General features: G+C 45.4%; 1 protein-coding gene across 2 annotated transcripts in view; it reads right to left on the reverse strand.

Annotated features, from left to right (window-relative positions):
- Window positions 1-20,540, reverse strand: part of LOC118390111 (ubiquitin carboxyl-terminal hydrolase 25-like) — a 44,220-nt gene extending 23,680 nt beyond the window's left edge. Inside the window, exons 1-10 of one of the 2 annotated variants that reach the window (XM_052457028.1) lie at window positions 20,283-20,540; window positions 12,226-12,303; window positions 11,774-11,918; window positions 7,987-8,110; window positions 7,560-7,722; window positions 6,874-6,960; window positions 5,353-5,490; window positions 2,263-2,339; window positions 1,902-1,975; window positions 353-507 (exon numbers count right to left, since the gene is read on the reverse strand). In XM_052457028.1, coding sequence (XP_052312988.1) covers window positions 353-507; window positions 1,902-1,975; window positions 2,263-2,339; window positions 5,353-5,490; window positions 6,874-6,960; window positions 7,560-7,722; window positions 7,987-8,110; window positions 11,774-11,918; window positions 12,226-12,303; window positions 20,283-20,324 — 1,083 coding nt within the window. In that variant the 5' untranslated portion in view covers window positions 20,325-20,540. The remainder of the gene's footprint in view (window positions 1-352; window positions 508-1,901; window positions 1,976-2,262; window positions 2,340-5,352; window positions 5,491-6,873; window positions 6,961-7,559; window positions 7,723-7,986; window positions 8,111-11,773; window positions 11,919-12,225; window positions 12,304-20,282) is intronic. The other variant, XM_035780348.2, reaches the window with a different exon arrangement.
- Between the last annotated feature and the right edge of the window lie 2,215 nt (window positions 20,541-22,755).

Here is a 22,755-nt window from a genome sequence, read left to right on the forward strand (position 1 = left end):
TATTGGCACAAAGTTGGAAGCACAGAATCATCTAGAATGTCCATGTTCACCAAACTTTACAGTTGGCACTATGCGTTGGGGCAGGTAGTCAGTCAGTCCCCCACATCTCCTGAATTATTCAAGCACCGTCTATTTTTAAGTAGGCCTAGATGGGCTGTTTTACGGGTAACATTTGGTTGTCGAACAGAAATGTAATGGTACTTCCAGTATAATGTTTTTGCCTGTACATTGTGTGTGTCTAACTATAGGTTTGGAACATGTTTTGGAGTTTCATTATCCCTACTACACATGTATTACAGTTAAAACCAAAAACTCCAGTGTTAGTTGTCTTTTAATGAGCAGCAGCACTGACCTCCTGTCCAGACTTGGCAGAGTTCTCTGCTGATGAGTGCAGGGACTCGATCTCCCCCTCAATCATGGCCGCCTCCAGACACTCATGCAGGTCCTTAAAGCCGTTCACCTGCAGGGGGTACTGCCCAAACATCTCAGTGTTCTCAAACTTCTTTCCTGTGGGGAAAGGGGGGAGCAACAGCACAGAAACATAAACAACATTTATGCACCAACACAAGAACTCCTCACACACCCAGTTTGGCCCTACCAACAACAACTAATTCAAGAAGCACTGTGATTTGGTAGAGGCAGTTGTGCCCTATTATGCAGTATTATTCCTCAGAGGTGCGGACCTAGCCTGTGTGTACCATATGGCGAGGAAGTGGGTCAAGTGTGTGTGAGAGAAGACCCATTTCACACTAATTTATAGCCTGGTTGAGTTCAGCATCAGTCATCATAGCCATGCCTGAGTTCAAATAGGATTTGTTTGATTGAGCCTATTCGGTATGCCAGATGAGCAGGGTTTTTACCATTGGTTCCATTGCACCAAGCAAGCTCAATAAAAGGCAGAAACAAATACTTGAACCCAGGGGAAGATCACATCCACTAACTGACTGTAAATACAGCACAGCTTGCTCCCCTGCAGAGCCTTAAGACTACTGCATGCTTCAGTTCGGCTGGCGCCTAGCCAAACCGAACGAGTGTGCTCGCATACCTTTGACCATACCTGCGGCAATAGTACTGTTCGGCCATCTTGAGACGCCATAGCCAGTATACACCTCCTCAAAATAGTCAGAATTAATCGAAGATAACTCAATAAATACATTTTTATGTTTTGTCTGAGGAGATCCTAGTTTTACATCTAAGAGCATTTCTCAAGTAAAAAAATATGCAAAAAAATGAGTCGTCTCATAGCTGAATGATAAATACTACATTGAAGATTCCTTACTGCTGACCAATCACCAATGAAGGGGCTTAGACTTCAGCTTCCGAACTTCAGCTTGCCTCGAGAGAAAAATGTTTCGTGCAAGAACAGCCGTCTCAAGAACAGCCGTCTCAAGAACAGCCGTCTCAAGAACAGCCGAACAAAAACGGCTCAAAATGTCATCATAATATACGCACAAACTGTTCTGGATGGGAAGCAGGCAGATACCTTTAGCCAACCCACTGCACTGACTACAGCAGCGGAGTACGGACTGACAACAACAACAAAAAACAGAATCCAGAGAGGGGAAGTTAGCGGACATGCAAATGTGGCATTAAGGTAATTTAAGGATGAGAGGAGCAAAAGCTGCCTTGCTGGCCCAGCTTTGTGTCTGGTGGCCCTGGACCAGTATTGTCATGCATAATAAGCTAAATTCCAATCAGACGTCAAGGTCCTCAAGGATCAATGCTCTGTAGCCCTGTGCTTTTACATGTGCCACACCTCATTAAAACAAGGTCACCTTTAATTATCGGGGGCAAGGACTCTCCCTCTCCTTGAAGCAGGAAACTGACAGCTGAGACTTAACTCTCACGTCACCTCTCCTCCTACCCAGGGATGTTCTAACATGCTTGCTTCCCTCTCTTACCTTCGAGAACACCAACAGCCAGGAACCGGCCATAGAACAGTTCCACCATCGGGTTCTTTGGCTTCTCACCCGCTCTGGGAATGGACAGAGATCAGAGCCGAAACACACACACTCATTAGGGTGAGTCACAGTGTGCGACATACACAATGGTTGGAAGAGGACGCTTTGTCCTCTAAGCCATGTGAATAATGCTCCAAGCTTCTTTTTTTAAATGGACTTTCATGAAATGCTTACTAAATTCACTACGATGCATGTTCTGTATGAAAACGCAGAAGGCATGATGTGTCCAGTCTCCTAAGGGGATGAATTACACAGTGTGTGCGTGTGTGTGTGTTGACGTTAGCAAGGTGCGTTGTCGTACCGGTCCTCCTCTGCCTTCATCTGGAAGGCATCCTCCAGCCAGTCCAGCAGCTTGTGTGTGAACTCACTCACATCCTGCTGTTCAGGCAGCACACAGCGAAACAGACCAATTACAACAATACTTACAGGAAGCACACAGAGAAAGAGCCATTAGAACATTGCCTTCACTGTTGAACAGAAGGCCCAGATCTCAGATGTACAGAACATAACCTCCTTTTCATGTTTTAAACCTTGGTTAAGTGGGCTTACACTGAGGGACTTGGTAATTGTTGAGGTAGATTTGTATACACCAGAGTCAAGGACCAGAGGGTGCCTTACAGATGTCAGTTGTGCCCTCTAATTGGGGTCACCGCTTCTCTAACCTCAGACACACAAAGTGACCAGAGAAGAGTGGACTACGGACATGACTGATGAACAGAAATAGAAGCTCAGCATTGTCAGGTTTTCGGGGGGCGGACGCCGAATGTTCTACGGCTTATTAGCGTACACCTAATATGTTCCCCCTGTTGTGGATGGTCATTATATATTAAGCTTGAACCAAAAGATTACATGTAACAAAAATTAAATAGGAAATAATAATGTATATTGATGCTAATATGATGTACAATATCCCATTATGTTTCTATATGATAACAGAGTAATATATTTAATATGCCATATACAATTTTCTTAACAGTTTCACTAATGAATTTAAATTAACTTAATCATTGACACACACCTCACTACTGTCATTGGTTACACTAATTGCACTGTGTCTACATAACCTGGTTCAAGTATTCATGACATTACCCTGAGGAAGGCAGTGATGCCATACCCATTACATTTCTTGGAGATTATACATGGAGTGTGCGACATTCTTTATTTTGATAGTTAATAGTTTATTCGCCGTTAGTCAGCACCTCCACACAAACTATTATCCTGGGTGTGCGCCAGCTCATGTTTTTTTTAATTATCTACTATTCGTCATATTAACATTACATTACAGCATATTAGCATACAGGAGCTGATCCCCATCCGATATCTACAGTGGGTTGCAAAACTATTCACCCCCCTTAGCATTTTTCCTATTTTGTTGCCTTTACAACCTGGAATAAAATTAGATTTTTGGGGGGTTGTATCATTTGATTTACACAATATGCCTACCACTTTTAAGAGGCAAAATCTTTTTGGGGGTGAAACAAACAAGAAATTAGACAAAAAAAAAACTGAAAAAAACTTGGGCATGTGCAACTATTCACCCCCCAAAAGCCAATAACTTGTGGAGCCACCTTTTGCAGCAATTACAGCTGCAAGTCTCTTGGGGTATGTCTCTATAAGCTTGGCACATCTAGCCACTGGGATTTTTGCCTGTTCTTCAAGGTAAAACTGCTCCAGCTCCTTGAAGTTGGATGGTTCCGCTGGTGAACAGAAATCTTTAAGTCATAGCACAGATTCTCAATTGGACTGAGGTCTGGGCTTTGACCAGAGCACCTTCTTCCCTATGTTTGGGGAGTCTCCCACATGCCTTCTGGCGAACACCAAAAGTTTTTGCTAATTTCTTTCTTTAAGCAATGGCTTTTTTCTAGCCACTCTTCCCTAAAGCCCAGCTCTGTGGAGCGTACAGCTTAAAGTGGTCCTATGGACAGATACTCCAATCTCCACTGTGGAGCTTTGCAGGTCCTTCATGGCTATCTTTGGTCTCTTTGTTGCCTCTCTGATTAATGCCCTCCTTGCATGGTCCATGAGTTTTGGTGGGCGGCACTCTCTTGGCAGGTTTGTTGTGGTGCCATGTTCTTTACATTTTTTTAATAATGGATTTAAAATGGTGCTCCATGGTATGTTCAAAGTTTGATCTTTTTTATAACCAAACATTGATCTGTACTTCTCCATATATTTAAGTCATAGCGCACACACACACTGAGATCATGTAAAACTTTTTTTTACAGTCCACCTGTGTGCCATCTAACTAATTATGTGACTTCTGAAGGTAATTGGTTGCACCAGATCTTTAGGGGTTTCATAGCAAAGGGGGTGAATACATATGCACGCACCACTTTTCAGTTTTTTAAAATAAGTAATTTTTTTCATTTCATTTCACCAATTTGGACTATTTTGTGCATGTCATACAATCAATGAGGTTCAGCAGTACAGTTGAGTGATTTAAATAAGGCCAAACTTTATTCATTGTTATTGTTTTATTTATTTGAAATCCAAATAAAAATCTATTTAAATTACAGGTTGTAATGCAACAAAATAGGAAAAATGCCAAGGGGGATGAATACTTTTGTAAGGCATTGTATATTTGTAGCAGAGTTCAGCGCAGTAGCGCAAGAGGCGGGCCCAATGGCTGTTGCACAAGGAGGAGGAGCAGTGGACCAGCCACCTGGCTCAGGTCGGGACTGATCAACCCTTCAGAAGGTGTCATGAGAAGCACCAAAACATCTGATGAAGGGACTAAAATCCATCAGATGTAGGTAAAGAAAACACTGAAGGACCCCTAACTACACTTCACATTTAGCAGATGCTCTTATTCAGAACAAAGATGCATTCATCTTCATATATCTAGGTGGAACAACCACATATCACAGATGTAGTCCAATTTCTCCTAAATAAAGAAATGATGAGCAAAGTCAGTGCTAGAGGAAGTCAGTGCTAGGTTTTGGGGGATAAGAAACTCTTCAGAGGTAGGGTGTCATATATTCGGTAGAACGGCAGGAACTCTGCTGTCCTAGAATCAGGGGGAAGCTGGTTCCACCATTGGGGTGCCAGGACATGGGTGGGACAGCCAAGAGAGCAGAGGTGGCAGAACGGAGTGCTCTGGTTAGGATGTAGGGTTTGAGCAGAGCCTGAAGGTAGGGAGGGACAGTTCCCCTTGCTGCTCCGTAGACAAGCACCGTGGTATCGTAGTGCAGGGGTTCCCAAACTTTAGAATTAATTTACAAGTTTCATTTCCACTGTACTGTTGCTTACAATTTTTGGGGGTCAAAGCCGGACTACTGTAAAGCCCATTGTGACATCTGTTGATGTAAAAAGGGCTTTACAAATACCTTTGACGGAAAGGTTGATTGGTTTATCATAGCAGATTTTCCAGAGTGATAGCTAGGATGTTTACCTGCTGAGACTCGCTGGACTTGAAGGCGTCCTTGAGGATCTCCACGGCACACGACGGGTCCACGTACTTCCTCTTAGAACCCACCATGAGGGAGAACAAGTTCCTCAGCTCCTGCATGAAGGGTAGGTTTCTGTGCTCCTGTGGAACGACAACCGGGAACCACACACAGAGGGACGTTAGTGATAACCTGCCTTCTAGAGGAAGGGAATAAGGGTTTCCAAATCATAGTCACATTTCAGGGTTTTATTGTCAACCATCTTTCAGACCATGGAGACAGAATTAAGAACACTATTATACCCATTATAATATTTTCAAATTCAGGACACTATGATGGTGAGCCCATCAAAATATGAAAGATGAGTGTTTCCCCAGTTTATGCAAGGGAATGTGCTTTTCTATTGGAGCCTAGTGATGCTGAGCTGACCCAGTAAATCTGTGAGCTGGAGCTGGCGTGAGATGTGACAAGCAGAGGGAGTCCTCCACTGCGCTACATTACAGCAGGACACTGACTGGCTGCACCACAACTACTACCAATGAATGAACGAGCTCTAATTACATTATGGTACAGGTTGAGAGCACAGAGGACTCATTGCTCAAGCCCATACGTGTGACAAAAAAAGGGACACTTATGTGACACTGGCAAAGGAAAAGCCTTGCTTTGAAGACGAGCCTCGTTGACAAACAGAGCAATTAAAATAAACCCTTGGATAAGTGCTCTCACTTTGAGCGCAAGGGTCAAGGCTATTGACGACAGATTAGAGCCTAAGCCCTAGAAGAGTCCCTCCGTTGGTTCTGGATATTAGACAGTGGGACTAGAGACTAAAACCCCAAAATGACTGCCGCTATATGGAAACAGCAGCAGGGGTGTAGCCCAGATTAGCGGATGTGCGCTAACCATTGACCCTTTCGGAGGGCTCCATGGGAAGCGGTTGGGAGAAAGGTGCTGTGCAGACAGCAAGATTTCAGTTGCAGCAACGGACGAAGAAGAGACTGTAGCTGCTGCAGAAAGACAGGGAGGAGAGGCTAAGCTGAGCTGGTGTGAGTCACGGGTCATTGTCAATGTTGGGTGTGTCAGAGAGGGAACCACTAGGGCTACAGTGTGCTTCATCAAATCCTCTTCCTCCACCCTCCCTGTGGCTAGGTCTAGAGGTAGTGAATCAACTGGGCAGTCAGGGGGCAGTGTGAACCAATGGAACCTGAGGCAAGAGCAGATCACACTGCAACCAAAGAGCTGTTGCTTGGTGAGGGCACTGAATGTCGAGTCTCTCATCAGAGGGCCAGGTCCTCAGAGGCTAACAGGAAGGACAGCTGTCCAGCTGAGGAGCCATGGGTCTGAAAGGACACAAGTCAAGTACTCAGGGGAGAGAGCTAACCGGACCTTTCCCTGGCTGTCGCCTAGAAAAGGTTTAACCTGTGTTCCAGTGCCACTATCTCTGGAACGTATTGGTCAGGGGGATTTGGGCCTAAAGCCTCCTAGCTGAGTGCTGATATGGATTGTTTGGATGGGTGGTGTTGGTTCACCTTCTGGTTGCGAGGCAGGTCCTGGACTCTGGCAGGAGGGGAGTAGTGTAGCACCAGCCTCTGGAACTCCAGCAGGTTGAACAGAGACTGGAAACAAGGAGACAGAAAGAGAAACGAGTCCGTTTTACTGAGTGACATTCATTTAGCTTCAACCTGCATTAAACATGTTTTCAATATCAAAAGAGATCATGGACGTTCCTATATAGTGAGGTAGTCAACATTGGTTTTACTATGGCTGTTATCACCCTGTTACTGCTAGCTGTATTGATATGATGGATGACAAAAGAATGTTAGAGTGATGTGACTAAGTTCGAGGTTAAACCAAACTTCCATTCCTTTTGATAAAAGGATTAGAAAATAAGAAAGATTAGTGGAGTTGTCACTTGATTTCATCATCTGCTTTTAGTAAATCTCTAATTCTGGGATCAGAAGGAGCTGAAACGTGGGACTGTACTGTCTCCTTAAGGAGGCCCAATACACACAGAGGCAGGGACCATGTGACAATGTATCCAGTGCTCATCCAGCTCACTTAACCCTCTACCAGGGAGTCTTTAGAGTAGAGTGGAGTCTCCAAGATCTGTAGCACACTAATGTCATTATAAATACAGGGCCTATATATCTAATGAATTACATTGACATAGGATGCTTTGCGTTGTACGAGTGGTGTGTTTGTGTTGAGTCTCCACCTGGATGACGGCGCTGAACCAGCAGGTGTTGCCCACGTTCTTTAGACCAACAGGGCAGTTCTCCATTCTCTTCCTGTCGTGGGGATTGGGCGAGTCACTCCACACTTCCGTGTGTGTCCGCTTTAGGCTTGCCTTGTTCTCTGCTATGCTGGCCTCCAGAACTCTGCAAAGAGCACAACATAAAGTTTAAAAATACACACACTTTAATCAAAGGACATTTATTACGTGCAAAACCCCAAAAAAAACACAATGTTGACATTTAGCAACTCAACAAAACAAAGATTAGCAAGTCTGCACAGTGCCTTGTTCAATCGGATTTGAAAGTGCATTATGTTGAGATTTCACCACTCAAACCTTGCAGCTCCCAGTATGCCCCTCCTCACCCCTCAACCCAGCCAATAACATGGTGGTGTTGAGCCCAGTCTACCTGCTGATGGCCTGCTCCTCATCAGTGATGCCCGTCTCCCTGAAGGCCCGGCAGGACTCCTCCAAGCTGAGAGCGATGGCCCTCTGGAGGTCATCCTTGTCATCGCCTGTCAGGTCAATCACGTCTGAAACAACACACGAGTAGTCCTTTAATTCATTCATACATACCCGTTCAAAAGTTTGGAGTCAATTGGAAATGTTGCTTTTGTCTATTAAAATAACATCAAATTGATCAGAAATACAGTGTAGACATTGTTAATATTGTAAATTACTATTGTAGCTGGAAACGGCAGATTTTTTATGGACTATCTACACAGGCGTACAGAGGCCCATTATCAGCAACCATCACTCATGTGTTCCAATGACACGTTGTGTTAGCTAATCCAAGTTTATAATTTTAAAAGGCTAATTGATCATTAGAAAACCCTTTTGCAATTATGTTAGCACAGCTGAAAACTGTTGTTCTAATTAAATAAGCAATAAAACAGGCCTTCTTTAGACTAGTTGAGTATCTGGAGCATCAGCATTTGTGGGTTCGATTACAGGCTAAAAATGGCCAGAAACAAAGAAATTTCTTCTGAAAATCGTCAGTCTATTCTTGTTCTAAGAAATTAAGGCTATTCCAACGCTGTGTACTAGAGGTTGACCGATTAATCAGAATGGCCGATTAATTAGGGCCGATTTCAAGTTTTCATAACAATCAAGAAATCTGTATTTTTGGGGCACCGATTTTTTAAATATTTTTTTTACACCTTTAATCTTTATTTAACTAGGCAAGTCAGTTAAGAACACATTCTTATTTTCAATAATGGCCTAGGAACGGTGGGTTAACTGCCTCCTTCAGGGGCAGAAAGACAGATTTTCACCTTGTCAGCTCGGGGATCCAATCTTGCAACCTTACAGTTAACTAGTCCAACGCAATAACGACCTGCCTCTCTCTCATTGCACTCCACAAGGAGACTACCTGTTAGGCAAATGCAGTAAGCCAAGGTAAGTTGCTAGCTAGCATTAAACTTCTCTGATAAAAAAAAAATCATAATCACTAGTTAACTACACATGGTTGATGATATTACTAGATATTATCTAGCGTGTCCTGTGTTGCATATAATCTGACTGAGCATACAAGCATACAAGTATCTGACAGGCAGAAGCAGGCACGTAAACATTAATTCAAAGATGCACTTTCGTGCGTTTTACAAGCAGCTCTTCGTTGTGCATCAAGCATTGCACTGTTTATGACTTCAAACCTATCAACTCCTGAGATGAGGCTATTGTGACCGAAGTGAAATGGCTGGCTAGTTGGCGCGCGCTAATAGCGTTTCAAACTTCACTCACTCTGAGCCTTGGGGTGGTTGTTTCCCTTGCTCTGCATGGGTAAAGCTGCTTCGAGGGTGGCTGTTGTCGTTGTGTTGCTGGTTCGAGCCCAGGGAGGAGCGAGGAGAGGGACGGAAGCTATACTGTTACACTGGCAATACTAAAGTGCCTATAAGAACATCCAATAGTCAAAGGTTAATGAAATACAAATGGTATAGAGGGAAATAGTCCTATAATAACTACAACCTAAAACTTCTCACCTGGGAATATTGAAGACTCATGTTAAAAGGAACCACCAGCTTTCATATGTTCACATGTTCTGAGCAAGGAACTGACATGTTAGCTTTCTTACATAGCACATATTGTACTTTTATGTTCTTCTCCAACACTTTGTTTTGCATTATTTAAACCAAATTGAACATGTTTCATTATCTACTTGAGGCTAAATTGATTTTATTGATGCGTTTTATTAAAGTTAAAATAAGTGTTAATTCAGTATTGTTGTAATTGTCATTATTACAAATACATTTAATAAACATTTTAAATCTGCCGATTAATCGGTATCGGCTTTTTGGGTCCTCCAATAATCGCTATCAGCGTTGAAAAATCATAAATCGGTCGACCTCTACTGTGTACTACTCCCTTCACAGAACAACCAGAATAGAAAGGGTGGGAGGCCCCAGTGCACAACTGAGCAAGAGAACAAGTACATTAGAGTGTCTAGTTTGAGAAAGACACCTCACTGGCAGCTTCATTAAATAGTACCCGCAAAACACCAGTCTCAATGTCAACAGCGCAGAGGTGACTCCGGCATGCTGGCCTTCTAGGCAGAATTGCAAAGAAAAAGCCATATCTCAGACTGGCCAATAAAAAGAAAAGATTAGATGGGCAAAATAATGCAGACAATGGACAGAGGAACTCTGCCAAGGCCAGCATTCCGGAGTCACCTCTTCACTGTTGACGTTGAGACTGGTGTTTTGCGGATACTATTTAATTAAGCTGTCAGTTGAGGAGTTGTGAGCCGTCTGTTTCTCAAACTAGACACTAATGTACTTGTCCTCTTGCTCAGTTGTGCACCCGGGCCTCCCACTCACTCTATTCTGGTTAGGGCCAGTTTGTGCTGTTCTGTGAAGGGAGTAGTACACCGCGTTGTATGAGATCTTCAGTTTCTTGGCAATTTCTCACTTGGAATAGCCTTAATTTCTCAGAACAAGAATAGACTGGCGAGTTTCAGAAGAAAGGTCTTTGTTTCTGGCCATTTTGAGCCTGTAATCGATCCCACAAATGCTAATGCTTCAGATACTCAACTAGTCGAAAGAGGGCCAGTTTTATTTCTTCTTTAAATCAGCACAACAGTTTTCAGCAGTGCTAACAATTGCAAAAAGGGTTTTCTTATGATCAATTAGGCTTTTAAAATTATAAAACTTGGATTAGCTAACAACGTGCCATTGGAACACAGGAGTGATAAATGGGCCTCTGTGTGCCCATCTATGTAGATATTCCATTAAAAATAATCTGCTATTTCCAGCTACAAGTCATTTACAACATTAACAATGTCTACACTGTATTTCAGATTAATGTGATGTTATTTTAATGGGCAAAAAATGTGGACATTTATAAGTGACCCCAAACTTTTTAACGCTAATGCACTTACATACATGCACATACATACATACATACAAGTCCTAATTCTATGCTGAAATTGAGTTAAGTGCACACATTACAAGTTAAGATTCAGGCCTTACTGAGTTAATAATCCCTCTCACACAAGTGTCAGAAGAAAGGGCAAACCGACAATATCCTTTTCATCACCGTGAAAAAGACAAAGGGAAGAGAGCCTAAGTGTACAGCAGCCTTTAATGTTAGAAAAGCCTATAAAAAGATGAAGGTTAGTCATCAGAGTAGTAAATGGGGCACCAAGGTTTTCCCCTCCCCCAGACTACTCTATACCCCTTAGACTGGGTTAACTAGGTTGTTTTCCTTATTTGACATGTATCCGAGGAAGCGTGTAAGTTCATTAAATCAGGCCACTCCTGCATTAAAGTCAAAGGGGCGTGTCAGGATATATGACCTTCTCTGGTGGTCCTGAACAGAGAAGGATATGCCTCTGCAGGAATTCCCGTGCCCATCTCAGAAAATTCCCCTGAAATGACACCATGTAATTTCAACACAATAAGCCCTTGTCTTGCATGAGAGGCAGGAGGCATCCTGCTAACAGACATCCCACTCAGACCTTAATGCTACGTTAACTGCTCACTTAGAGCTTCAATACCAAAATGAAAGGGAACAACTGGAAAAATATGATAGAAATGGAATCAGTGTAGACAGTAGTGTTAAACATTCAGTACATTCAGGCTTGAGGTCTACAGATCTTTTCTTATGCATACACATGAGATGAGGTAGGTAGCGGTACTCACTAGCATCTCCCTGGCTAGGGCCTGCCCCGGGCAGCGCTGGGTGAGGTAGGTACTCACTGGTGTCTGCCTGGCTGCCAACGCTGATGTATCTGTCGTTGCCCACCTGGGTGGTCTGGTAGTAGGTGGCCTCATCCTGCTGGGGCACCTTGGCCTTCTTCTCCGTCAGAAAGGCCACCGCCTCCGCCAGGTCTCCATGACTGACCTGCAGGGACAGCACGGGTACAGCTACACAGTCAGAGACGGTTGATATGTAGACTCTTCTGGGTGGTCAATAAAGCTTATGGGCTGATGAATTGGTTGATTATAAATAAATGTGCAGAACTCCCACTGGAGTGTCACACCATTTAGAAATGCATCCCTGAAAATCAGTATCAGCTTGTGTCAGACTAAATATCAACACGATCAGACATTGCAAATTGAGAGATTTAAAAAGATGTGAATTAGGTCGGGGAGATGTGTGAGTCACTAACATCTCCGCATCCGCACCGCAGGGCCTCTGTGTTTGTTACCTGCAGGGCCTGCTGAAGTAGCTGTACGTCTGTGGTGCCTGTGACCTCCCTCAGCTGGTTCAGTAGAGTCTGCTGATGCTGTCAGGAGACACACAGGTCATCAGAGAGAGAGGCAGAGAGAGTAGCAGAGAGAGAAAGGGTGAGAGGCATAGAGAGAGAGAGAGAGAGAGAGGGGGGGGCAGAGAGAGAGGGGGCAGAGAGAGAGAGGGGGGCAGAGAGAGAGAGGGGCAGAGAGAGAGAGGGGGCAGAGAGAGAGAGAGAGGGGCAGAGAGAGAGAGAGAGAGAGAGAGAGGGGCAGAGAGAGAGAGAGAGCGAGGGCAGAGAGAGAGAGAGGGGCAGAGAGAGAGAGAGGGGCAGAGAGAGAGCGAGAGGGGCGAGAGAGAGAGAGCAGAGAGAGCGAGAGAGAGAGAGGGGCAGAGAGAGCGAGGGGCAGAGAGAGAGAGCAGAGAGAGGGGCAGAGAGAGAGAGAGAGAGAGGGGCAGAGAGAGAGAGAGAGGGGGGCAGAGAGAGAGAGAGAGAGAGGGGGCAGAGAGAGAGAGAGAGAGAGAGAGAGAGAGGGAGAGGGGCAGAGAGAGAGAGAGAGGGGCAGAGAGAGAGAGAGAGAGAGAGGGGCAGAGAGAGAGGGGCAGAGAGAGAGAGAGAGAGAGGGGCAGAGAGCAGAGAGAGAGAGAGAGAGAGGGGCAGAGAGAGAGAGAGAGAGAGAGAGGCAGAGAGAGAGAGAGAGAGAGAGAGAGGGGCAGAGAGGGGCAGAGAGAGAGAGAGAGAGAGAGAGAGAGAGGGGCAGAGAGAGAGAGAGAGAGAGAGGGGCAGAGAGAGAGAGAGAGGGGCAGAGAGAGAGAGAGAGAGAGGGGCAGAGAGAGAGAGAGAGAGGCAGAGAGAGAGAGAGAGGGGAGAGGGGCAGAGAGAGAGAGAGAGAGAGGGGCAGAGAGAGAGAGAGGGGCAGAGAGAGAGAGAGGGGCAGAGAGAGAGAGGGGCAGAGAGAGAGGGAGAGAGAGAGGGGCAGAGAGAGAGCGGGGAGAGAGAGAGAGGGGCAGAGAGAGAGAGAGAGGGGCAGAGAGAGGGGCAGAGGGGCAGAGAGAGAGGGCAGAGAGAGAGAGGGGCAGAGAGAGAGCGAGAGGGGCAGAGAGAGAGAGAGGGGCAGAGAGAGAGGGGCAGAGAGAGAGGGGCAGAGAGGGGCAGAGAGAGAGAGGGCGAGAGAGGGGCAGAGGGCAGAGAGGGGCAGAGGGGCGAGAGAGAGAGGGGCAGAGAGAGAGAGGGGCAGAGAGAGAGGGGCAGAGAGAGAGCGAGCGAGCGAGGGGCAGAGAGAGAGCGAGCGAGCGAGGGGCAGAGAGAGAGCGAGCGAGCGAGGGGCAGAGAGAGAGCGAGCGAGCGAGGGGCAGAGAGAGAGCGAGCGAGCGAGGGGCAGAGAGAGAGCGAGCGAGCGAGGGGCAGAGAGAGAGCGAGCGAGCGAGGGGCAGAGAGAGAGCGAGCGAGCGAGGGGCAGAGAGAGAGCGAGCGAGCGAGGGGCAGAGAGAGCGAGAGAGCAGAGGGGAGAGAGAGAGAGAGAGCGAGGGGCAGAGAGAGAGAGAGAGCGAGGAGGGGCAGCAGAGAGAGAGAGAGAGGGGCAGAGAGGGGCAGGGCAGAGAGAGAGAGAGCGAGGGGCAGAGAGAGAGAGAGAGCGAGGGGCAGAGAGAGAGAGAGAGCGAGGGGCAGAGAGAGAGAGCGAGAGAGAGCGAGCGAGGGGCAGGGGCAGAGAGCGAGGGGCAGAGAGAGAGAGCGAGGGCAGAGAGAGAGCGGGGAGAGAGAGCGACGAGCGAGGGGCAGAGAGCGAGCGGCAGAGAGAGAGCAGAGGGGCAGAGAGAGCGAGCGAGCGAGGGGCAGAGGGGCGAGAGGGGCAGAGCGAGCGAGGGGCGAGCGAGGGGGGAGAGAGAGCGAGCGAGGGGCAGAGAGAGAGAGCGAGAGAGGGGCAGAGAGAGCGAGCGAGCGAGGGGCAGAGAGAGCGAGCGAGCGAGGGGCAGAGAGAGCGAGCGAGCGAGGGGCAGAGAGAGAGAGCGAGCGAGGGGCAGAGAGAGAGAGAGAGCGAGGGGCAGAGAGAGAGAGAGAGCGAGGGGCAGAGAGAGAGAGAGAGCGAGGGGCAGAGAGAGAGAGAGAGCGAGGGGCAGAGAGAGAGAGAGAGCGAGGGGCAGAGAGAGAGAGAGCGAGGGGCAGAGAGAGAGAGAGCGAGGGGCAGAGAGAGAGAGCGAGGGGCAGAGAGAGAGAGAGAGCGAGGGGCAGAGAGAGAGAGCGAGCGAGGGGCAGAGAGAGAGAGCGAGCGAGGGGCAGAGAGAGAGAGCGAGCGAGGGGCAGAGAGAGAGCGAGCGAGCGGCAGAGAGAGCGAGCGAGGGCAGAGAGAGGGCAGAGGGCAGAGAGAGAGCGAGCGAGGGGGCAGAGAGAGAGAGCGAGGGGCAGAGAGAGCGAGCGAGGGGCAGAGAGAGAGAGCGAGCGAGGGGCAGAGAGAGAGAGCGAGGGGGCAGAGAGAGAGAGAGGGGCAGAGAGAGAGCGAGCGAGGGCAGAGAGAGGCAGAGAGAGAGAGAGAGAGCGAGGCAGAGAGAGAGAGAGGCAGAGAGAGAGAGCGAGCAGCAGAGAGAGAGAGCGAGAGGCAGAGAGAGAGAGCGAGAGGCAGAGAGAGAGAGCGAGAGGCAGAGAGAGAGAGCGAGAGGCAGAGAGAGAGAGCGAGAGGCAGAGAGAGAGAGAGGAGAGAGAGAGAGGCAGAGAGAGAGAGCGAGAGGCAGAGAGAGAGAGCGAGAGGCAGAGAGAGAGAGAGAGAGAGAGAGGCAGAGAGAGAGAGCGAGAGGCAGAGAGAGAGAGCGAGAGGCAGAGAGAGAGAGCGAGAGGCAGAGAGAGCGAGAGGCAGAGAGAGCGAGCGAGAGGCAGAGAGCGAGAGGCAGAGAGCGAGAGGCAGAGAGCGAGAGGCAGAGAGCGAGAGGCAGATGAGAACATGACAGGACACACGTCACTCTTCATCATTTCATTAGCAGAACAACACAATCAGCAAGAGCACAAAATGTCTGACAATCTTAACTGAACCAAGTTAGGTAAGCTGCGGTGGGGGATGTATTGCAAGAAAGCTACAATGTTTTACGGAATCCATGCAGGCCACCAGACAGACAGGCATTAGCTGGTGGAGAGGACAAGACTGCACTGTGCACTCATGTCTGCCCTGCTGGCGCATGTCAACCCCAGGTGGGGTGCAAGGGCTTACCACCACACAATGGCTGTGTCCATTAAACAATGAGCCAGTGCATTACACACCCTGGTCGAGTGCACTCCAACACTCCAAACAATGACGGAGAGCACTTACTGCCAGGACCTGAGGCTCAGGCCACTTTACTAGGCCCTAGGACAGCAGCCATAGAGGCTAGAACATTAAGTGCACTGCTACAAGTGGCTGTGTGCTGCAAAGATACCATCATGGAAGCCCCATGTTTGCCACAAAATAAACATGGGTGAATAAATATGGGTGCAGGATGCTAACTACTGCTCCACAGCTCCTTAGCGACTACCTCCAGATATTTGACAGGGGGTTAAAAGTGAAAGTGTTTTGGCCCTGGCCATGACTGGGGCACCTCTGTTTCAAAGTATTAACCAACTACTTTAGCAGACTGAAGCACTTCAGAGATTGTTGAGAGTGCATTTTAGTTTAGTCATGTTTATGAATGTACTAGCTATATAGGCTTGCTACAAGCAGGCAGAACCCAACAGAGGGTCAGAGGGGAGAGAGGGGTCAGGCCCCCTCTACCCTGACAGTTGTTTGGAAGCTGACCCATACACACCTCAACGCAAGTCTAGAGTGTCTGTCGCACAAAGTTTCCCCTTACAAGGAGGTCAGTGCCAGTGAATGACACCAGCACAACGGGCCTGGCTGCCTGCGAGAGTCCACTCTGAGGCTTTACGACATATTAAAGGAATGAGCATTCTGCATTCCAAAGTGTTACAACACCAAGAAGTTTACATATCCTGTATCCTTTATGAGCGAACTTAGGCCTACATGCAACGAGGCATGAAATCAGTCAAAACATTGGCATATTACATCCTGTGTGTTACTACCTAGGTTTATTGCAATTTCACAGGGCATTCTACACACAATAACTCATAATGACAAAGCAAAAAAATGGTTTTTAGAAATGTTAGCAAATTCATTAAAAATACCAGAGTATTCAGACCCTTAGTCTCCCAGTCCTTGCAGCTGAAAAACATCTCCACAGCATGATGCTGCCACCACCATGCTTCACCGTAGGGATGGTGCCAGGTTTCCTCCATACGTGACACTTGGCATTCAGGTCAAAGAGTTCAATCTTGGTTTCATCAGACCAGAGAGTCTTGTTTCTTATGGTCCGAGAGTCCTTCGGGTTCTTTTGGCTAACTCTAAGTGGGCTGTCATGTACATTTTACTGAAGAGTAGTTTCTGTCTGGCCACTCTACCATAAAGGCCTGATTGGTGGAATACTGCAGATGGTTGTCCTTCTGGAAGGTTCTCCCATCTCCACAGAGGAACTCTGCCAGAGTGACCATCAGGTTCTTGGTCAACTCGCTGACCAAAGCCATTTCCCCCGATTGCTCGGTTTGGCAGGGTCTTGGTAGTCCACTTCCATTTAAGAATGATGGAGGCCACTGTATTCTTGGGGACCTTCAATGCTGCAGAAATGTTTTGGTACCCTTCCCCATATATATGTGCAGACACAATCCTGTCTCGGACAATTACTTCAACCTCATGGCTTGGTTTTTGCTCTGACATGCGCTGTCAACTCTGCGCTGTCAACCTTATATAGACAGGTGTATGACTTTCCAAATCATGTACAATCAATTGAATTTACCACAGGTGAACTCCAATCAAGTTGTAGAAACATCTCAAGGGTGATCAATGGAAACAGGATGCACCTGAGCTCAATTTCGAGTCTCATAGTAAAGGGTCTGAATACTTACGCAAATCAAGGTATTTTGTATTTTTTAAATAAAATTTGCAGAGATTTCTAAAAACCTGTTTTTGCGTTGTCATTATGGGGGGGAAATGATTTAATAAATGTTAGAATAAGGCTGTAACGTAACTAAATGTGGAAAAGGGTCTCAATACTTTCAAACTGCACTGTCTTATACAACTCAATAATATTCCTAGGGATGCACAATATATCAGTGAACATATCGGAATCGGACAATATTATCTAAAAATGCCAACATCGGTATTGGCCCGATGCCTAGTTTAACGCCAATGTGCAAAACCGATGTCAAAGCTGACGTGCATACTCTAGAGGTCGACCGATTAATTAGGGCCGATTTCAAGTTTTCATAACAATCGGAAATCTGTATTTTTGGACACCGATTTTGGCGATTTTTTTTACACCTTTATTTAACTAGGCAAGTCAGTTAAGAACATTCTTATTTTCAATGACGGCCTAGGAACGGTGGGTTAACTGCCTCGTTCAGGGGCAGAACGACAGATTTTCACCTTGTCGGTTTGGGGGATCCAATCTTGCAATCTTACAGTTAACTAGTCCAACGCAATAACGACCTGCCTCTTGTTGCCCTCCACAAGGAGACTGACTGTTACACGAATGCAGTAAGCCAAGGTAATTTGCTAGCTAGCAGTAAACTTACCTTATAGAGAGAGATGAACGTACTTTGGTGATCGAAAAGTGCAAATCAATCCCAGAAAAACAGCAAAGGACCTTGTGAAGATGCTGGAGGAAACAGGTACACAAGTATCTATATCCACAGTAAAAACGTGTCCTATATCGACCTATATCGAAAGTCCGCTCAGCAAGGAAGAAGCCATTGCTCCAAAACCGACATAAAAAAGCCAGACTGCGGTTTGCAACTGCACATGGGGAAAAAGATTGTACTTTGTGGAGAAATGTCCTCTGGTCTGATGAAACAAAAATAAAACTGTTTGGCCATAATGACCATCGTTATGTTTGGAGGAAAAAAGGGGAGGCCTACAAGCCTTAGAACACCATCCCAACCGTGAAGCACGGGGGTGGCAGCATCATCTTGTGGGGGTGCTTTGCTGCAGGGAATCTTGCAGAACCTTGTGGAATGCTACCCGAAACGAAACGTTTGACCCAAGTTAAACAATTTAAAGGCAATGCTGCCAAATACTACTGGGAATGTGATGAAAGATATAAAATCTTAAATAAATCCTTCTCTACTATTATTCTGACATTCTTAAAACAAAGTGGTGATCCTAACTGACCTAAGACAGGGAATTCTTACTCTGATTAAATGTCAGGAATTGTGAAAATGTATATTTGGCTAAGGTGTATGTAAACGCCAACAAACTAACTTTTAGGTCAGTGTGGTGTGTACATGTAACCTTTATTTAACTAGGCAAGTCAATTAAGAACAAATGATTATTTACAATGACGGCCTACCCTGGCCAAACCCGGACGACGCTGGGCCAATTGTAGGCCACCCTATGGGACTCCCAATCACGGCCAGATGTGATATAGCCTGGATTCGAACCAGGGACTGTAGTGACGCCTCTTGCACTGAGATGCAGTACCTTAGACCACTGTGTACATGTTAACTATTTAACTGTACTAGAATGCTTAAAAAGCCACTAAAATGTTAAATATAAAGCAGTTAGGTAGCCATCTTACCTAAAGAATTGAGTTAAGTACATTACATTACATTTTAAGAAAACAGCTGCTATGGTATGAGGACTATACTGTCAGCAGCCAGCTCACTAAATCAATGTATCGTTTGCTTCATATAGCTAATGTTTGTGAACAACCGAACCAATCACTCACTCTGACCTATAACAACCTAATTAAAACGAGGAAGTAATGTTGGACTTCTTCCCCCAAATCAGATTGTGGTGTGGCTATGATGCGTATACCATTTTGAAATCACAACAATGATTCATAGCTATCTGCATAGTTGTACTAGATACGTGTTTGTCATATATATATATATATATATATATATATATATATATATATATATATACTCTCAGCAAGCTTACAGTAATGCAGTTGCATTCAGACTCATCGTTGCCACTCCTGCTTGGCAGCCACAGCACGTAAACAAACATATCACAACAGTAATTTTAGTAACATTAGCAAACCAGCTCAGGCACACAGACAGATCATGTGCTGGGTCAAGTGTGGCTGACTTGTATGACGAAACCAACAGTGACTTGTTATCTTATAACCAACCCATCAACAGTCAACTAACCCAATGGTTTCTAACAAGCGGTTTCGAACGTATTAGCTGGCTAACGTTAGCTAGCTACCCCACAAGACGAGAAGATCACACTGGCTTAAAACTGTCTGAAATTGACCTAGCTAACATTTAGGCAACCAGTAACGACCTTGGTTATGTTAAAATGACGACATTAGCTAGCTACCCAGCAAGCTAACTGTTCCCCTCAAATAGGCGTGTCGTTGTTTGTAAAGTTACGTTAGTGGGGCTACCTGTAACTTTAGCGCGCTAGCTAACTTGTTGGCAATGTACCAAGATAGCCAACGTTAGTTAGCTAGTTAGATACGTTAGCAATCTGGCCTCATGATTTGTTTGAGAAGGGGATTATTTAACGATGCATGTTTGTAAATACTAAAAGATCACTCGATTGAGAAAAGATCCAACGATCTGACGCCACACTTGGAAAACAACAATTAACTTTAATAATGTTTACATACTATTTTACCCACTTCATAAGTTATATACTATTCTAGTCGAGGCCTATCCTAGCAATATAACACCTTTTACACACCTTTTCTATGACTATAACTACTGCCCATAACGTGTCTACACACCAGCATATACATCGTATATACATTGTTATATCCTTACATCCTAGACTTTGACATTGCTCGTTCTAATACTTCTATATTGTTCATTCCTTTCGTTTTACTTTTGGGATTTGTTGGAATTGTTAGGTTGGCGCTAGGAGCATAACAAGCATTTTGCTACACCCGCGATAACATCTCCAAAATATGTGTACGCGACCAATTACATTTGATTTGATAAGCTAGCTAGCTATCTTTCCCTGCCAGATTTGCTAGCAAGCAGACGGAGAAAACATTGCCACTATGTAGACATACCTTCTGCGAATGCTGTTGGAGGACATTCTGCTCCACGGTCATGGCCGGTTGAGAATGCAACGAAAATAAATTAAAACCTAAGCTAAAAAAACGAGTTTATAGCCAAGTAAAATAACAGTTAAGATGTCCCCCAGTTATTCAGCGCGATAGCGGGCGCCATGGGAAATGCAGGCATGGAGGAAAATATAGGCAAAGACCGTGAAAAAACCTACGGAGTTGTTACCGTAACACGATCGCTTTTCTGTTTTCGAGTTGTACTGCCTTGTTGGACTGCATTTACGTCACGGATCTAGCTTTAGAATGACGCAATAAACAACTTTCAGTTCTGCAATGTTGAATAGTTTCCATTTCTTCCAATTCGAAAACAATAATTTCAAACCAACTATTCTGATTTAGGCAACATGTCAGCTTCACTATTAAAGGTTTATACATATTTGTGTCTTGTGTGATTACAAATGACTATAAATAGGGGTAATATTATGTGTGTGTTATTAATGAATAGAGCAGAATATAATATATTTTCTTTCCCAGAGAGAGAGACAGCCATGATATGATTTGTGTATTTGTTAGAATACATGTTAAATGCCCTAAATGTGTAGCGTAAGGTTAGGGACCAAACTCATAATCCGTTTCTATTTTTTAACAACTTAACAGAGCCCACATGTGATATATTTGCAGATCACAACAAAGACAAAATGTTGGTAACGAATTCACTGGTATGTAAATTGTATTAATTGTCATGAAAAAAAACAGTATCACTGTTCAATTGGTTGTGTCATAATTTTCTGGCTTTGAAGTAGGAAGGGGCTTTAACGTGGCAGCTCCGAAAAGCACTTAGAGAGACCCACAATGGAATATATTATTTTAGTTTTGTTTCAATACCTGGTACAGTAGGAGGCGGCAATAAACCAATAGGTGTCGTCTGCCATAAAACATTAAAGAAGAAGAAGAGCAAGAGCAAGAGGAGCCACTGTGAGAGGTTTTCATTGGGCTGGAAATGGTGGCGAGTAGTGAGGACGAAATGGAGGAAATTGAGATAAAGTTGGTGAAGCAACAGCTGTGCTGGAATTCGAACAATATGAGTGTCAGTTCTGATGGTATGGAGCGGGAGGATGAGGGTCAAGGACCGGAATGGCCGGCAGTGGAAAGACATAGGAAGTAGAGAGGTCATGATACAGAAAGCAGTGGAGTGTCTAGTAAAGAAGCATAAAGAGGGCCAAGGTAGGACGCAAGAGTAATATGTGTTGGAGTGGAAAGTGGTGATAGTGTTTGATGAGACCACAGGGCCTCACTTACACCCTATCTGCCGATATAATGCAGTAAAGAAAGAGGTAGGTGAAGTGAAATTAGCTTGGTTCATTGTAAATGGTAGATTGTTAATATTTTGTGGTTGCCAGGCTCAGCAAGAGAAGATTGTGAAAATGGAAAAGCTTAATGGGAAGAAGATTAAAAGCCATGCCCCTGGTGCTTATGCTAGATTGAAGGGAGTCATCACTGGGAGTCCCAATATCTATGTCCACAGATTATATTAAAGAAAATGTGATCGGAGGAAGAGTGATTGAAGCCAAAAGGTTGATCAGTAGGAAAGGAGGTCAAATAAGTGAAAGCCTATCAGTGCTGCTGAGGGTTGACAAGGTTATGCCTGGGAAAGTACAGATAGGATTCCTTACTTTCAATGTCAGAGAATTTGTCGCATCCCCATTGTGGTGTTTTAAATGGCAAAGAATGGGACATGTAGCTGTTCTTTATAAAGGAAGGACAAGATGTGCCAAGTGTGGAGGGGAACATGATTACGGTGAATGTGGGAGCAATGTGAAGATTAAGTTTTGTAATTGTTGGGGGGAACATAGTGCAGCATTTGGTGGATGCCAGGTGCAGAGAGAGGCTCTGAGATATAGAATTAGTCATGATGTATCGTATGCAGAGCCCGTAAAACAGATTGGTGGAACTACAGTGTGGAATGATGGAGCTTCCATGGCAGCTCCTGTAGTAAGTGGACCTAATGTCGGGGCTGGTGTTTCTGCTGGTCCTGGCATTGTTTGGAGGCCTGTTCAGAAATATTGCACTCATGAATGTGTGGTGTCAAAGGACACTTTGATAATTAATAAAGTTGACATCATAGCTTTTATTGGTAAGGTGGCAAAAGAGGTATTGGGGTAACAGATGTTACTGTTGAAATGTTTGTTGAGATGCTGAACAATCCTAAGGGTGGAGTGTTGATCAGGTTTAATGGGGTAGGGGGGTTGGGGAGTTTTTTGGGGGGAGGGGGGAGAAGTTAGTAGGGATGATTATTATTATAAAAAATTGGGCAGATGATGATTGATCGTAAATTCCCGCACAGTAGGGGGGCATGCACTTAAACGATTGGTTGCGGACCGCCATGATATCAAAGAAGAAGAAGAAGCCCAGCGAAAGAGAGAGAGAGATTTAGCTACAGGTGCTTGCAGATTAATGCATATATCTATCTATTCGA

Source organism: Oncorhynchus keta, chromosome 11, assembly GCF_023373465.1.
Source record: "Oncorhynchus keta strain PuntledgeMale-10-30-2019 chromosome 11, Oket_V2, whole genome shotgun sequence".
NCBI classification, from domain to species: Eukaryota; Metazoa; Chordata; class Actinopteri; order Salmoniformes; family Salmonidae; genus Oncorhynchus; species Oncorhynchus keta.